At 49.6% G+C, this 16,613-nt stretch overlaps 1 protein-coding gene across 3 annotated transcripts in view; it reads right to left on the bottom strand.

The window, feature by feature from the left end:
• Ms4a7 (membrane-spanning 4-domains, subfamily A, member 7) overlaps positions 1 to 11,974 on the bottom strand; it is a 13,463-nt gene extending 1,489 nt beyond the window's left edge. Inside the window, exons 1-6 of one of the 3 annotated variants that reach the window (XM_005408284.2) lie at positions 11,420 to 11,974; positions 9,370 to 9,631; positions 4,962 to 5,096; positions 3,598 to 3,654; positions 2,182 to 2,388; positions 491 to 592 (exon numbers count right to left, since the gene is read on the bottom strand). In XM_005408284.2, the coding sequence (XP_005408341.1) occupies positions 491 to 592; positions 2,182 to 2,388; positions 3,598 to 3,654; positions 4,962 to 5,096; positions 9,370 to 9,564 (696 nt within the window). In that variant the 5' untranslated portion in view covers positions 9,565 to 9,631; positions 11,420 to 11,974. Of the gene's footprint in view, positions 1 to 490; positions 593 to 2,181; positions 2,389 to 3,597; positions 3,655 to 4,961; positions 5,097 to 9,369; positions 10,530 to 11,419 lie in introns of those variants that run through there. The other 2 variants (XM_013506505.1, XM_013506506.1) reach the window with 2 other exon arrangements.
• Positions 11,975 to 16,613: the final 4,639 nt, after the last annotated feature.

Raw genomic sequence — 16,613 nt, 5'->3', positions numbered from 1 at the left:
AAAAAAAAAAGAAAAGAAAAAGAAAGTAAGGAAAACATAAACGGAATGCAGAAGTCCTGGGAAAACCTTATCAGGCTGGCAAAGGGGGCTTGGCTGTAGAGTCCTGTAGGGAGGCAGGCTCGGGGCGAGAACAAGTGTGTTCCACGTCCTCATCCTCGACTCATCCATCTGCATCCTACATTCTTCATGCGGACTCATCCAAGCCCTAGTTCTTTCATGGGGGCTGGACTAGGTGGTTTCTAAAGCCAGCTTGCTTCACAGGAAGCAGTTCTCTAGTGAAGCTCCTGTCCCGCAGCACTAGCTGATGCCGACAACTGCAGCACCCTCGTGAAGGAGCCATTCACTGAGCTCTTGTTTCATTGTAAAAGTGCCTCCTGCATGAATCTCATGACTGATCACTGACTCTTCGTTATGCCCCTTTTTGGGCCTGGACCACCATCGCTCAGACTGGGGACACGGCAGACGCCATGTGAGCCCACAGTGTACTCACCCCGGGCTTGGTCGAGCGGATCTGCTTGTACCAGAAGACAGAGGCGTAGGCAGCCACGAGGAGCTCCAGCCCCACGAAGATGAGCATCACAACGAGCGTGCCCTGCGGTGGGGACATGGATGTTGGTGCCCGGCCCCAGCCCTGCACCTCACTGAGAGGGGCTGGGGATGGAGACGGTCACCTGGTCCTCCTCTGCGCTCCTGTCCAGACTTCTCCGCAGAAGGACACGGGAGCGGCGGTATCATCTCCAAGCCTTGGTCTCCCACAGGAGGCCCCATCACTGCAGTCTCCCTCTCTCTTTGGCTGCTGTCATTTTCTTTTTGTCTTTACTGCTTTTCATTTGCCATATTTCAAAGTGTAGACTTGATTTTTTTAATCTTGCAGAGGTGTCAGTAGATTGCTTCAGTGCAAAATCTCACATCTTTCTTTAATCCAAAAAATTCTCAATCCTCTCTTTCAGTACCCTCCCCTCTCCCCCGCACTCTCCCATTGGAACTCAAGTTAGATGCACGATGGACCTGTGCATACCCCTGAGGTTTCCACTTATTTTAACCTCTTGCTCCTATTTTTAAAATTTTTATATTAGTGCATTGTGTTCTTTTTAGTTTGGACTAAATTTTATATTACTGTTTGTTTCTTCAGGTATTTTGAGTTTTCTCCTAATTGAAAAGGGAGAGGGGAAGAAGGGCTGAAGGGAGGAGGAATGGGAAAAAAGAATGATGCTATATCACGTGCAGGTACACATTCTCTGTGATGAATGTGAGCAATATATATGTCAAAGAGCACCAATAAAATTTTTTTTGTACTTTTAATCATTTAGAATATACTTTAAGTCACAGCCTTGCTCAAATTATTACAGTGTCTCCAGTTGCTGGCCTACTAACTTCTATGTTTGTTCCATTTGCTTTATGTTTTGAGTTTTTTCTCACATTTCTCATACTAATTTTACTATTAGATGATCCAAGGGTGTGAGTAGTGATGGTTGTGGGATCCTTTCCAATGCAGAGTTCTAGGCTGGGCTTTCTGACATTTCCTTAGATGGTAGATTTAGGTTTGATTCTGTTAGAACTTTTGCAGCTTGACAGACCAAGGAGCAGTTTGTAATTCACTCCTTCATCGGAAGTTGCTGTACTTTATACGAAATTATGCGCTTGGATGCTTTACCTGTACATGGTTCAGTGAATGGTAACAGCGTTTCAAATTTTGCGACTGAGCAAAATTCATCTCAGATTCACTGAGGATCAGAAGACAAGTGACTGTGAGAGGTAAGGGCTTCCAACCCAGGGAATCAGATCTAAAAGAGGTGATCTCAAATTCAAACAGAATCCAAACAAAAGAAATGCGCTTGCCTGTGCTGAGGAAAACGATGCTTCCTCAGCAAAGGAGGCATTTGGAGAGTTGTAGTTATTTAGGCTGGAGTACTTGTTATTTAATATTTAAGAAAGACCCTTGAAGGGCCCTTAAGAAAGACCCTCCATGGCCCTTTCTCCGTTTCCTTTGCTCAGCTGTGTACAATGCGTCCCCCATACCGCGCGCCCTGCTGACAGGTTTCTTTTCATTTATCATAATTTCTTCCTGTCTTCCCCAGACAATCAGACCCATCAGAGCAGAAACTGCTGAGGAAGGGGAAGTCCTGCCGAGGGGAGACATGGAGGCCCCTCTGACAGGATGCTCAGCCCCGCACTACGTACTGTTAGGCTGAAGTCAGCCAGGAGACAGTCCTTGAGTTCGTAGATTGAGTAGTAGTACTCTGAGTAAGGCAGTGAAGTCAGACACTCCCGTTCTGAACTGTGCGTCTGAGCAGCATTCCCCGAGGCCGCCAGGCTGCAGGTGAGGAGGAGGACGCCTGCCCCGGCAGCAGCACAACTCACTGCATTTGAGGCCAGGCTGCTCTTGGCCTGGGGGAGAAATCCCACATTAGGCTGCCGTGGAAGAACTGGTCATGATGCTTCATCCCCGTCCCCTGCACTGTGACTGTGCTCCCTTGGGCCTTCTTCCCCTTTCTGTTCCGCATACTCCTGGTGGGCACGGACTGTGCCGCTCGTGTTTGTGTATCTCTTCTGTGCGGGGCTTATCACTTGCTATAATTAATAAATGCTTGCTGAGGGAGCGGATGCAGAACAACTCCCCTAGGGCGAGAAGTTCTGGCCCCTTGACTCTGAGCACCAGCCTCAGAGACGGTGCTGTGCAGGCCACTGGGGACATCGCCAAGGGGCTCAGCATCACCGTGTTTTCCCAAAGGACCCTAGAACAGGGCCCTTGGTCCCCTTTGGGAAGCCTGACCTAGGGCTTTATTGTACCTAAAGAGGCAAGTGTAGAGAACAGCTGGAAGCGAAGGGGAGAAGCTGGACGCCTGTCTAACATTGCACACACCTTCATGGACTAGGGGCTGACTCCGATGACTGGCAACGCTTGTTAACAGGACAAACACATAGCTTCAGTTTCCCTCAGCAGCAGGGCAAGTAGCAGAGGTCCGTCTCCTCCCCTCCACTCACAAGAGCACGATGACAGTCACTGACAACAGCCCCTTTCCCCACACACCTTGCAGATGCGGCAGGAGGAAAGGCCTTGGCCCTCTCCTCGGAACCTTTCCCTCTCCCTTGCCTCATACCCACAAAGGTGACTTAAGAGACAGCCACAGCCAGACTGAAGGAGGCTCAGGGTCTGGCCCCCGGGTGAGCACGTGTGGGCAGTGTACACAACTGGTGGCACTCTGATGATTGACAGGAGGAGGGGGCGGGCTTTCAGAAAGTTCCTAGGGTGAATGGGGTCGGAGTTCTGACTCAGAATCAGGAAACCTGGGCACCAGTCCTGGCTCTGCTGCTGCATCTGTGCTCCTCGCGCTGTGTGCTTCAGTTTCCTCACTTAGAAAACATGGAAAATGAACACTGTTCTCAGAAGGAGCTTCCCAGGTGCCCTGCTTTCAGAAGGGAGAAGTGAGACTCAATTTTTGATTCTGCCAGTGGGTCAGCTGAAGGACTTGGGCTCCCTAATCTGTTTGGACCTTTCTTTCCCTGAAATGTATGGTAGAGATTTTGAGCTAGAAGAATCAACTCTGAGATTCTTTCCATTCCAACCAGGTATGAGTTGATGATCCTCATACTTACAAAGGGCTTGGTTGACTTTTTGCCAGAGATAAATGAGAGAGATCCAGATATTGCAAACTGTTTAGAAAAAAGAGAACGGTGAGTTCTGTTATCTTGTGAAAATAGGGCCACTATGTCACTTACAATCATTTAATAAAGTAGCAGTGAAAAACATTTTGGGAGCTGTCACCGGAGGGACCTGTGCATCCATGTTGATGGAGAGGCCCGATGTCCACCCTGGGGATGCTGACTTTGACTCTGAGGAACAGACAGACACTCGGAAGGTTTAGACTTGCTCTAATGGGCATCCCTAGTTGCTAAGGCGGCCTGTGGAGAAGGAGGCTTGCGGACTGGTGACTTGGATGGATAGAAAGATGGGGACAACCCAAGAAGCACTTAGGGAGGAGTCTGATGGAGGCCAGTACAGAAAAGTGTGTGGCAGACATGGACTAAGGAAGAGTGGGGAGAGGATCAGAGGGGAAATCTTCACACATCTCTGAAGCCAGTGTTCACCGCAGTGCTATTAAGGATCCAGCTGGGAGAGAGAGAGGGTGTCCCAGGAAGGGAAATTATTGGTTTAGGTTCGTGGTTTGTATTGGATGGTGAGAGCAGAGAAGGTCCAGCAGGAGCTGACACTGGCTTCCCTAAGGACGTGGGGCCACAGCCACAGATTCCATGGAGAAGTCCAGGACAGATGGTGCTTGGGGCAGGAGCAGCTTGTAGTTACATTCACACAGGGTCTGAGCCACAGCACAGCGGCACCTTGGTGTAATCTGTCTGCCATGAGTGTGCACCTTGGCCTCGTTGGTGTAGCAGACCATGGAAGAGAACTGACCCTTCAAGGGAGGTGTGAGGCTTCCAGAGCTGCTCTGGAGAAAAGGCCCCCTGCACCTTCTCTCATGAGCTGGTAGATAACAGGCAACAAAAACAGATTTTCAAGTGTGCCAGCTCACCTGTGAGCACACAGCAAGACTGCTCTGCATCCTTGAACCTTATTGTCGCTAATCTAAATGTATGCAGACCCCTGGAACCCTCCAAGGGTCTCACTTTATAGTCTGAAAATGGTCCTCTATTGGCTACCTGAGGAGAGGCTTATTCTTAAAGTACAGGGAGTCTAGGAGTCCAGCAGTCTCCTGGAAGTCCCAAGGAGGGATGGGAAAAACCTTCCATTTTTCAGGAGAGAGGCCGTAAAGCCAGTTCAGAAATGCTGGCTGATGGGCCAGGGGCATCGCCCTCCTGGGACCCTCACGATGTAAGGCTGAGGAGGCGCTCTGCTGGCCTTCCTGAGAGGAGGACAGGATATGGGACAATGGTGCCGTGACTGAGGGCCAGGTGTGCGCTCACGAGGCCGTCCCCTCCGTCCCCTCCAAGAGCCCTTGACTCACACACAGGCCTCCCACCAGTGGGAACCCAGACGTCACAGAGCTGGGCACTGCTGGGCTGCGCCGAGAGGAGACAGGAGCAGAAGCCAGGATGAGGCCCAGACCCAAGACCACCAGGCCACACGTGATCTGGACCACCTGCAACAGATAGGGCGCGCTCAGCGCAGCTCGGGTAGACGGGGATTTCTTGAGTGCACCTCGTGGGCTGTGAAGAGGACAAAATGTGCTATCATTTTTCACATTTCAAAAGCAAGGGCGCCACAAAGAACGGACAGGCAGGCTTTACACCCAGTGTGCCTGGCCTTTTGGGTGCTCGGCTGCTTTGAGTGCTAACGGATAGTCCTGGGTTGCGGATAAAGTAAGTAATACCGTGAATGTTCCTTTATTTTTACATTTTAACTTATCAAATTATTTACAAAATAGCATGAGTCCAAATTTGATAATTAAATAAGAAAGCTTACATCTGCTTGATGACAATAAACACCAGTCTTCTCCATGTCGTGCATGCATAGGTGGGTTGTGGTACCATTCATCAGTAACTGCGGTGTGGCCCTTGGCAGGCTGCTCCAGCACCCACAATGCCTGACTCGGGAGGGGTTTGATTCTGCTGAATGTGGGGTGCAGTGGAGGCAGCGGTGCTGCGCCCTAAGAAATCCACCAGCCGGTGGATAAAGCCCTGAAGAATATCGCTGAGCTGAGTGCGGTGGGTGCCCACCTTTAATCCCAGCACTCTGAGAGGGTGAGGCAGGTGGATTGTGAGTTCCAGACCAGACAGGGCAACTTAGCAATTTACTGAGAACCTGCATCAAAGTAAAAGATAAATTTTTCATTTTTACTAGTAATGTAGCTCAGGGCAAAGGCCCTGGGTTCCATCCCCAGTGTTGGGAAAAAACATCACCGAATAATGCTAAAAGGTTGTGATCTTCTGGGTTCTCACTGCTAGGTGCCTGGGGCTGCAGGTGCCCCATGGGCTGTGGGCTGGATGCGTGTGTTATGAGAGAAAGCGATATATAACCCACCTCTTTTCTTGCTGCAAACAAACTAGCACGTCAGGAGGTGAGCATAAGCACATTTTAATTTTGAAAAAATGTTTGATAAACTCGTTTTTGTTTGTTTCTTTGAAAGGTAGATGGAGAAAGCTGCCTGGATATTGGTTGAGTCTGACAAATACAGAGAACCAACTCAGCCAGAGAGTGTTCCCGAAGGGCTTCGTTTCAGCCGAAATCAAAGAGAGCAGTGGGTGTCTACAGCTGTCCGTCAGCCTCCTTCGCTCATCATGGAAGTTAATAGCAGCGGTTATTTCCATGGCATCCACTGTAACCAGACTGCATTTGTTGCACAATTTCTACGTCCCAGGCACTATCATCCCATCCTTTTCACAGATGAAGCAAACGCAGTACAGGGAGTTAATTTGTCCAATTCGTGTGGCTGCCAAGTAGAAGGACGATCTCTTAGGCCTGTGCGTTTGACCTAGAGACCATACCCACGGAACTGCTTAGTGCATGCTGCGACCGAAAGGTGGAGCAGATACAAGAGAAGCGAAGCTAGGTCAGCCATTCCCACAGTGAACACCTATTAAACACCTGTGTGTGCCGGGAACGACCGCTACAGACCTCGTAGGGCTGCATCTTTTAAAGTCAGGTTCCATGGAAAGTGGGATGGGGTTAGGACCAAGAAACATGAAAAGAACGGCACAGACTGTGTAGGGCTGCGGAGGCTTTTCTTTCTGGGTGAAAGGGGCAGCCCTCTAGATAGTTTTGAACAAAAAGATTGCAGGATGTAGTACAGCTCCACACCTGTTGTATTAAGATGGGCCGGGACGGGGCTGGGCGGTCTGTGAGGAGGGTGCTGTGGTAACCCGCACGGGAGGGGCGCTGACTCACAAGGGGGCACCGACGGCAGAAACGGAGGAGTCGGGATCTCGATGTACCGTGAAGATGAAACCCGCAGGAAGTGCTGGGACAAAGAGGGGAATAAAGGTTGCTGCCAGGGGCGTGGGCCTGAGCAACTACAATGATGCAGGTGACACTGCCTGAGCGGGGAGTACTGCTGAGGAGTGGGTTTGGAGGAAGATCAGGATTCCAGTCTGGAACAGACCGAGAGAGACTCTTAGCAGACATCAAGTGAAGATCTTCATAGGAGGTTCAAGTTCTGAGTGCTGAGCTTGGAGCAGAGATATGTGCAAAGGCTAGAGTTTATTTTTTCCAATTTGTATGTGAAAGATGAGGCTTAAGGCCATAGTAATGAAAGGCCGCTGCAGCAGCTACAGAAAGGGAACATAATCAAGGTCCGTGTGGGTGTACTCCGAGTTCAGGAGCAGAGGAACAGAGAAATAAATCAAAAACTGAAGGAGGTGTGGAAGGAGGAGCCAAGGAGGAAAACCAGAGAAGTCCAAGAAGTCAAATGAATAAAATATTTTGAGTAGGAGAGAGTGGTCAAGTGAATAACATATTTGTACCAGTTCAAGGAAGTTCGTAGGAGACCTGGAAATCAGCTTTTAATGTGGAACAAGGAGAACAGGCGCCCTGGGTATGATTCAAGTCAGAGGTTATTCGCAGAAAGTAGAGACGCTGACTTCCTGCTCGGAGGAGGAGTGTTGCTGAGAAGATGGAACGGGGCGTTAGCCGGAGGACTCAGGAGACTGAAAATGTTCATTCTTTTCAGTGGGAGAAACTGCAATGAGATCCTGTGCGCATGGCATGGATCATAAATCTGCAGCGAGAATAGGGGCTACTGCCAAAACCAGTCATCAAGCACGGCTTCTTGTGCACATGGAGGGTTACCACTGAGCAGACCGGGGCGTCTTATTCTCAGTAACGGGAGGGGATATATATCTGAGCACAGATGGGGTAGTCTTTGGACTCTATCTGATCACCTCTGTGTTCTCAGTGTTTTAGGAAGCACAGTTATCAGTGGAGAAGAGACCGGAAGCACGGTTAGTGGTTAGAGGAAAAGAAGATAGAGGCGGTGTTCTGGGGTGGTAGTGGAGTGAAGCGATGAAAGGAATAGAGCAGTGTTGAGGCAGCAACTGTTCAGGTGACACTGTGGTCATAAATCTAAAGAGGTGTGCAGGTGCGTGTGTTTACGTGTCTGTGCATGCACGTGTGTATGCATGTGCACGTGTTTTCAGCAAAGCTCAGCTGCCCAGATGCAGGCATGGGGTGGGCAGACAGGCAGAGAGCGAGTTAAGCCATTGGCTCCCCTTGGCAGCGTGTGTGACAGGCAGAGAGGGCCGGGCTGGTGCGCTCATTCACAGGAGAGGGACCCGGAGCACCTGAGCTGGGCCGGGAGGGAAGCGAGCCTGTGGGAGGCCGGGTTCTGTGGAGCTGTCGCTGTCTCAGTAAGGTTAGAGAGAGGGACCGAGAGTCACAGGCATGACCTGGGAAGTTTAGGGCTGGTGCTGGACTACAGGATGCTGGGATCGTGAATAAACGGCAGGGTCCCTGCTACTGGCATCGATATGGCTCAGGGCATGACCCAAGGGAGCGACTTATGCAAGGACAGATGGACAGAGACTTGGGGACAGGACAGGAGGTCACAGACTGAGAGGACCTCATGGAGGGAGGCTGGCCATCGTGCAGTCCCGAGCCAGCCCTGGCTTAGGGCGGTGCCTCTCCTGGAGGGAGCCGGTGATCCAAGAGCAGGGTTGAAAGGCAAGAGAGAGAGAGAGAGAGGAGTGAATTACTTAGCGGGTAACAGGAGTTTCTGAAATGGGGGTTTCTAGGGGCGTGAGAAAGAAATGAAAGGTGGCTCTGAAAATATTGCAAGATGCAAAGAGGATGCAGCTTCGTTTCCATGCCCAAGTGCGAGGGGGACCTGCGTGTGTACCGCAGATTGCGGGTCTTCGAGGAGAGAAACTGAGGGACAGAAGGTTTCCTGCTGTTACTTGGCCCTGGATCTCCGAAGGCACAGAGTGAGGTTCTGATGCCAGAGGGGTAGGAGTGGGTCTGAAAAGGGGCACCCAGAAGCTCAGGGAAAATGAAGCCGTGCTCGTGAGGGATGGTGGTGGAGGGCCCTTGGGTGTCTTGTCTACTCATGTGGACAGGGAGAAGGGAAAGGTACAGTGGCATTCATCTCGATCGTCTCATCTCAAAGTGAAACGTAAGCTCCAAGTAAGAAGACACAGACTGAGTGAAGCCGTGTGGTTTAACTGAAAAGTTCTGCAATACTAAGGACAAACCAGGAGAGATTTGCCTGCTAACTGTGGAGTATCCTGTTGGAAAAGACCAGTGGGTTCGCTCGGTTCACGGAAAGCACTGAGGAGGTTATGGTGTCCATACGGAGCCCAGTTTCACGTGCAGCTGAGTCTGGAGTCTGCCGCACAGAGGGAAAAGAGCCCCCGACCCCATGGTGGTCTGTACTGCACACGTGCCCAGTGCATTTCCTCCCCCCCCTGGTGGGGAGGACTTACCCCCAGAACCGTGGCTTCCATCTGCAGATCCTTCTGGGGGTTCTGTTCCTTTTGTTTAGCGTGTCCACCTTCTTCTCCTTTCAGGGTGAGGGTGCCCTTTGGAATGAAGCCCGCGGGAGCCCCTGGGATTTTGAGGTGCAGTGGCATGGTGTTGATGATGCTGAAAGAGGCACCCAGCATTTGGCTCACAGGCATCCAGTTCCGGGGACCCAGCGTTCACAGTTTAGGAAGGTCTCGCCTCTTTGTCCAAAGGGCGGCCTGACTGGGAGGAACACAACCAAGTGTGGGGACCAGAGGAACACCGGCAGCCCGCGTCCTGGGCAAGGCGAGCCTATTGTGAGCAGGAAGCATTCCGCTTGGAGAAAGAGGCAGACACTTTGAGGAGCCCACGCTTGAGAAGCCAGCAACATGCAGGACTTGCTCGGCAGCTCTGACCGCGTCCGCCTCGCGCTCCCTCCTACAGCCCCTGCTTTGATCTTCCTCTCCTGCCCCTGCACTCTGCGTCCCTGTGTACACTCCCCGGGCGCACGCGCAGGGCTGACTCTGCTACACCCCCACCGTGCGTCCCCTTACTGACGAACCAGCAGTCTTCTCTGTCACGCACTTAGAGTAGAACATCGGGGGCACAGGTGCAGTGTGACGAGTGCTCACCCTGCGCACGACTCAGTGACACACCAGGGCGATGTGAGCAAAGTCATCACCCCTGATCTTGAGGGAGACCCGAGAACATTTTCATTCAGTTTTTTCCACTCCACAAGTGAGTCAACGGAGGCCCAGTAAGGGACGCTGACCCACCCGTTCATTCTTGTGCTCAGGGACAGAGGCAGAATATGAATCAAGTTCCCTGGCTTTCTGCCCCAAAGCCCACAACCTCCCCTCAAAAGTTATGTTCCACACCTGGCCCTCGCTGCACTCCCAGCCTGGTCCTGGGTCCTGGCTGGCGGCCAGCGCTGGCTGCCTGAGCTCCCAGCCAGAACCTCCCAGGGGCTGCTCCTTCCAGGAGCTGAGACTTCCTGTGGCTTTCTCAGAACACATGTGATCACATAGGAGGTGAATTTAGCAGGAGCTATAGACAGTTATGTGAAAAGTGTCTCTACTTCGTCTTTCTTAATTCGGAGGTCTGGAAAAGTCACTAAAAATTGGAAGAGAGCTATGGTCCCAGTTAGTATCCATCTTCTCTATTCCTGTGTAGGCCCCGGGGGAGTCCATTGATTCTCTAGCCTGATGTTTCTTATCTATTAAATGGGGACTACGTAATAATAATTTTACTCAATGGCTTTTGTGAGAATTTAAGAGCGTGTGTAAAGAGTTTATCAAAAGTAGACATTGTTGATAATAAAATTATATTTGAGTTTGGGGAGAATTCCAAAACTGTCTCTGTACAAGCCTTCTCCATGCACTCTAAATCCACCTTCCTGTGCATGGATTGGGATACCCTTGCCCTTTGCAAAGGGTCCTGGTGCTTTAGGCTGAGGAGAGACCCAGGGCTCTGTCTGCTTCAGGGTGCAGTCTAGGGGTCCTAGTTCCCCACCCTCCCGCGCCAAGCTCATAAAGTAGAAGGCACTCAGATGTCTCGGGAGAGTCTGCCAACAGCCAGTTCTCAGACTCTCAGCTGCTGAAAGGGCGATGGAAACTTGCTGCTTACCTGTTACTTCTTTTAAATACCTCCTCATCTTCCAACTCTTTCCCTCTCCTCTGTGTGTGTGTGTGTGTGTGTGTGTGTGTGTGTGTGTGTGTGTGACTGAACCCAGGGCTTTGACACTGAGCTATGTTCCCAACTGTTTCATTTTTAAAAATCTATACAGGGTCTTGCTAAGTTGCCAAGTTGCCCAGGCTGGGATCAAACTTCTGTTCCTCCTGCCTAAGCCTCCTGACTAGCTGGGATTACAGGCGTGCAACCCCCATGCCTGGCTTGATTCAGATATCGAGGAGAAATGAGTCCTGGAACTTTTGGAAGTAGAGATTACATTAGTAAGCCGGAACAGACCCTTAAAAAATAACTCTCAAAAGATCAGGCCAAACACTTTAAACAGAAATGGGAATCACTTACCCGATGGCTGGAAGGAGCAGAAGAGGACTGCCGTGGAGGGCTGAGCAGGACGGGTTGGGAGTCTCTTGGAAGGTGTTCGAGGACTGTCAGTGTATGTAAAGCTAAAGTTGCTGTCGGAGTCAGTTAAAATGCTGACCGGGCTTGGAGAAGCCCTCAGTGGGTGAAACAGGTGGGCTTCCTAAGTGATGTAAGCCTGGCTTGGTTTGGAAGCATGGCGGAAGCTTAAACTGTTCTGTAAATCCCCAGTCAGCGTCCCCCATACCCCCTGTCTGTGGCTTTGCTCTCCACGCCTTCAGATGCCTTCCCACCCACTGTGGCCTGGAGCTGTTGGCGGGTAACTACAGCAGTAAGTGATTCAGGAGGTTTACGTGCCTTCCTGGGTAGTGTGATGATGCTGCAGAAAACCAGTATCAATCCAAATGGAAGACTTTGCCCTGGGGAGTTAGAAGGTGACTTTTATGACTCTAGCAGGCCAGGGAGCCCAGAGGCTCAAGTCACCAGCCCAGAGTCAGGTTTGAGTTCAGTTTAAAGAGGGTTTCCACCAGGAAGTACAAAGCGGATAGCAGGTTATTACATGATTGGCTACATGGAATACAAGAATTATGTCATATGTGGTCAGGCAGGTTTGTCCAGGAACATTCTGGGAGGGACAGGGTCTGAGAAGAGTAGGTGGAGTTGAAAGTGTCCTAGACTGGGCCAGTCTCCCCCAAACATGACGGCCTTGGAGCAAGTTGGAATCAATGCATATTCTGTTAACTAAAGGAAACACATTTGATTTGACCTGTCACACTGTTAAAGAATAACAGCTGGGTCCAGACCATCAAGGCTTTTGCTGAATTTAACAAGCCGGCTATGTGACAAGCCGTGAGCCTGTGGTCACAGACCTCTAACTGATTTCCGACTTTTGCTATTATAGCCTACAGGTCTGCTGTTCTATAAAGGTGCCCTTACAATGAGACCTCAGTGTTCTGCAGAGGCACAGACTGTCCTTGTGTCTGTCCATGCTACGCACCCTCCCTGTGGCAGGAGAGTGACCACGCTGACACAGCTTTGCTCTGCTTGTTCTATTTGTTGTCAGTGTTTCTTCTTAATCTTTTTGTGTGCCTAATTAACAGATTATACTTTGCGTAGGTGTGTACACAGGGGAAAGTACAGTGTATGTGGGGTTTGGTGCCACCTGCAGTTTGAGGCGCCACTGGTGCTTTTGAAATATATCCACTGGGGCTGGGGGCCCCTGCTACCAAAGGCAAATGGAATCAGAGCTCAACCATCGACAGTAGCCAAAAACTTATATAACTGGAGGCTTTCCAATGGGATAAGCCAAGGGGGGGTGGAATGGGACATTTTCTTCGCTTTACCTAGGTGACTGTCCTAGAAACGCCTCCCATCCCACATTTCTTAGTGGGTTCTCTGAACCACTTCTGGCTTGGAGCTCCTTAATTTATAAATCCAATAAATCTCTTTAAATCGTGTAGCATCTCACTGAACTTTTTAAGATTGTGAAGAACAAACCACAGGGATGGTGATGTAGATGAGATTTAAAGTAAGATGCAAACAACTTACAGGGCTGAGCTGCAGGTTCTGTTAGGTGATCAAAAGGGCTAAACACGTATACAAAGCCCAAGTGCCGCACTTCTTCTGTGAAATGTATTTTACTGTCTGTGGCCTGAAAATAAGAGCAAACAGGGAAGGAGGGGGCCTGTGCATATTTTATTAAGCAGGTGTTTGCTTGCCTATAGTGTAACTTTTTTGGAAATACTAGTGATTACCATATTTAAATTTTATTTTATAGTTCATTTTTGTAACAAACTTTTATAAAAAAATAACATACAATTTGTGTAATATATGGAATAATTCTGCTCTCTGCATTACCGTTTTATTTTTCCATATTCTTAAAAATCTTCTTGTACAGGTATTAATTTAAACACATATACTAATATTAAATATTATTGGATATCAATGTTAGTTAGAACTTCACATTTTACTTCCAGGTATAAGAGGAATTTTATCAAGCATATAATAATAACTTTCTATTTTGACTTTCCTCTTGAATGCTGGAAGAACAAAAATATTGGATATAGTTACAAAAACTGTGTTGCAGTGACTTTGCTCTCTTGGGATCTAAGGATTTTAATTTCTTTAGAGATTATCATGTTAATAATTATGAATGAATTATGAGTAAGTCAAGTATGCAGCAATTCCTTCTATGTAATATTATTCCACACTCTTGAAGTAGAGATCTTGAAATGTGATTTTAAATTAACACTAAGAAAACCATAGTGAAAACTTACCAGAGTGAAATGGCCCTTGAAATTTAGTTGGCTGTGGGAACACAGAATCTTCCGTATTAGCTTGAAGGGCCAAGCTTTTGGAGAAGCCTTTAGCTATTCCACCCTGTTTAGTTTAACACAGTTGTTCACACCTGTGTACCTGTCCCTGTCTGCTTAGTGCTGATGGAAAAGAGACCCAGAGGGGACATGGGTGCAGAGCAGAACTTCCACTGAGCCAGGGGTCTAAGGCGGGGGCCAAAGGCTAGGCATCCACCTCTGCCCTGGGCCTTCTCGCTGCCACCCTGGAGGACAGCGGAAGGATGAGGTAAGAAGGCCCAGCTCCGCTGTCTCACAAAGCCTCTCTGGGAACAGCGGGTCCAACTTGACCGCCCACCCCCTTAGGCCTGGGACACAGGGCAGCAGTCCCAATGGGGCGAGTGAGGATCCTCTTCTGACTTAGAAGATAAGCACAGAATCCTAGGGACTGCCAATAGATTAGTGACAGATCAATTGAATTATTCCAGCAAACATTTCCACAGCGCCTGTGTTTACTGTTTGTGTGATAACCCCATGGAGGTGAGAGGCTCCTGCCCTCTGCGCTGACCTTTTTTCCTGGGGAGTGGAAGCACTTCCAGTGTTCATTAGTGCATGCTTGTGGGGCATGAGAATTACACTCCGTGAAGAGTCGCACATGGACGCAAGCCGTCTCCACGCCTCCATTCCCCTCCCACCCTTCCCAACCCCCTGATCCCTTCCATTGGGACAAGATCTATCTCCCTCTTTCCTATTACCTATCTTTTCTTTTGTTCTTTATTTATATTTTGGGTGTCTCATGTAAGGGACACTGGGCATTATTTAAGCTTGTGTGTCTGATTTATTTCACTTAGGAGTATGGTCTCAAGGTACGTCTGTTTTCCTGCAAATGACTCGAACTTATCCTTCTTTATGGCATAGTAGCACTCCAATGTGTGTAATTACCACATAATCCTCATCCATTCTTCTATCAGTGAGCATAAAGGCTTCTTCAAATATTGAGCTATAATGAATTGTGCTGCTAAAAACATGGCTATGTATGTATCATTGTTATAAGCCTTAACTCTTTTGGAAGACACTTAGAAGGGGAATAGCAGGGTTAAATAGAATTTCTAGTTTTAGTTTTCTGAGGACTCTTCATACTGATTTCTAGAGTGATTGTGCTAGTTTGTGTTCCTGCCAATAGTGTACAAGTGTTTCTCATTTCCCCGAAAACTCTCCAGCACCTGTTATTGGTTGGTTTCCCGATGATGGCCTTGTTTCTGGGGTTGGAGGCATGTGTAGTTCCATCCCAGAGACTCCTCAGTATTATTCTCCTGCAAGGAGCTTTTGCAAGGCTCCTCCCTGCCCTATCCTGGGTGTCCATAGGGAAATCTCCAGCCTCTTCCTCTGTAAGGTGTCCTTGCTTGATCTTAGTGTCCTTTTGGAACAAGCTCAGACCAACCATCTCGTCTACCTGGCCTACGGGTGGACGCGCAAACTGTTCCAATTTCTACCCACACTTCTTGCAAAGCTGTGGCAGACAGACACGAGGGTGGATCTCATGAGCCCTGTCTGTGAGTGTTCAGACCCTTTTGTGACTGTTTCCCCTGAATACAGGCAAGAGCTGTGACTTTCTCTGAAAAGTAACAGGACATATGTGCTCTTGTGATTGTATCATAGAAGATGGTTAGATCCCTACTGGTGTCTCTTTCTTTCCCTGGCTGGAATTGAGGACAGCCGCATTAGGGTGCTCCATGCAGTAAGGCCCGTGGCCAGCCTTTAGGAATTCAGAGCCTCCAGCGCACAACCTGCGAGGACTTCTTGTCAATACCAAGAAGGAAAATGGAATCGTCAGTCCTGCAATCGCACTGGACTGAACTCTGCCCAGAGCAGCGTAAGTGGGGATGTGGCAGGGTCCCCAGTTAAGCTGCAGGTGAGCCCCAGTCCCTGCCAACTTCTTCACTGCAACCTGGTGCGAGCCTGGTGCAAGGGGCCTGGTCAGCTATGTTGAGCCCCGAGTCACAGAAACTGCGACACTGTGGGTGAGTCTTCCTACCCCTGTGTGTTTGTGGCAATCTGTGTTGTAGCAAAAGATAATGTACTCGTCATAGAGCGAAAACCCTCACCTCGGTGCCTTCCGTGTCCCGGAGTGTGTGAAAGTCACCACTCCCCCAGAAGTGTGGAAGAACTACTTGCGGCTCCCTCTTGTGGCTGGAGCCCGAGATAAGGGGAGTTGCTCTGTCCCTCCCCTGTCCTGGAAGTGGGAGGACAACCTGCACAGTGACAACAGTTTCTTTAGTCACTCTCGCCTGGGCACGTGGGGTTTCGTTTTGTAAATTGCGAGCAAAGCAGGAAGGGGTGGGAGGACCCCCAGAGCAGGCCAGGAGGGGACGTTACGTACAAAGAGACACCAGGCTTTCCTTATCCCTAGGCAAACCGTTCTAAACAGCACGGGTGATTAAACACTCACAGAACAGCTGGTCTGAGTTCTAACCCTGAACACTGCGTGTCCCAGGCCCGGTCCTGGATCCTCATGACTGTGTCCTCCTTTGTCTCTGGGCCTCGGGAAGGTGGACAGCGAGCGCCCGCCTGGCCGCCGGCTTTCCCAGCCGGGGGAGGCTGTGTGACAGGAGCGCCCGCCCCCGGGACTTTGCTGAGGCCTCTGCTTTGCCGCCCTTTGCTGGACAATTGGAACGAGTACACCAACCAAGACGGTTGCAGAGAGGTGTGGTCTCTCGGACTCCTGCGGTGCTGCCCTTGCACACGCGTGTGTGTTAGTGCTCTGTGTGTATATGCATGTGTCAGTGTACATATGTGCACACAACTGTGATAAAGATGATGGGGCATTTAGTGTTATGTAAGAAACAGAGAATTAATATGAAAAGTTTCCACCACATGTTATTAATCCC

This window comes from Chinchilla lanigera, unplaced genomic scaffold, assembly GCF_000276665.1.
Source record: "Chinchilla lanigera isolate Chin_1 unplaced genomic scaffold, ChiLan1.0 scaffold00110, whole genome shotgun sequence".
Taxonomy (NCBI): domain Eukaryota; kingdom Metazoa; phylum Chordata; class Mammalia; order Rodentia; family Chinchillidae; genus Chinchilla; species Chinchilla lanigera.
The sequence above is the reverse complement of the archived record's forward strand: the minus strand, read 5'-3'. Positions and strand labels throughout refer to the sequence as shown.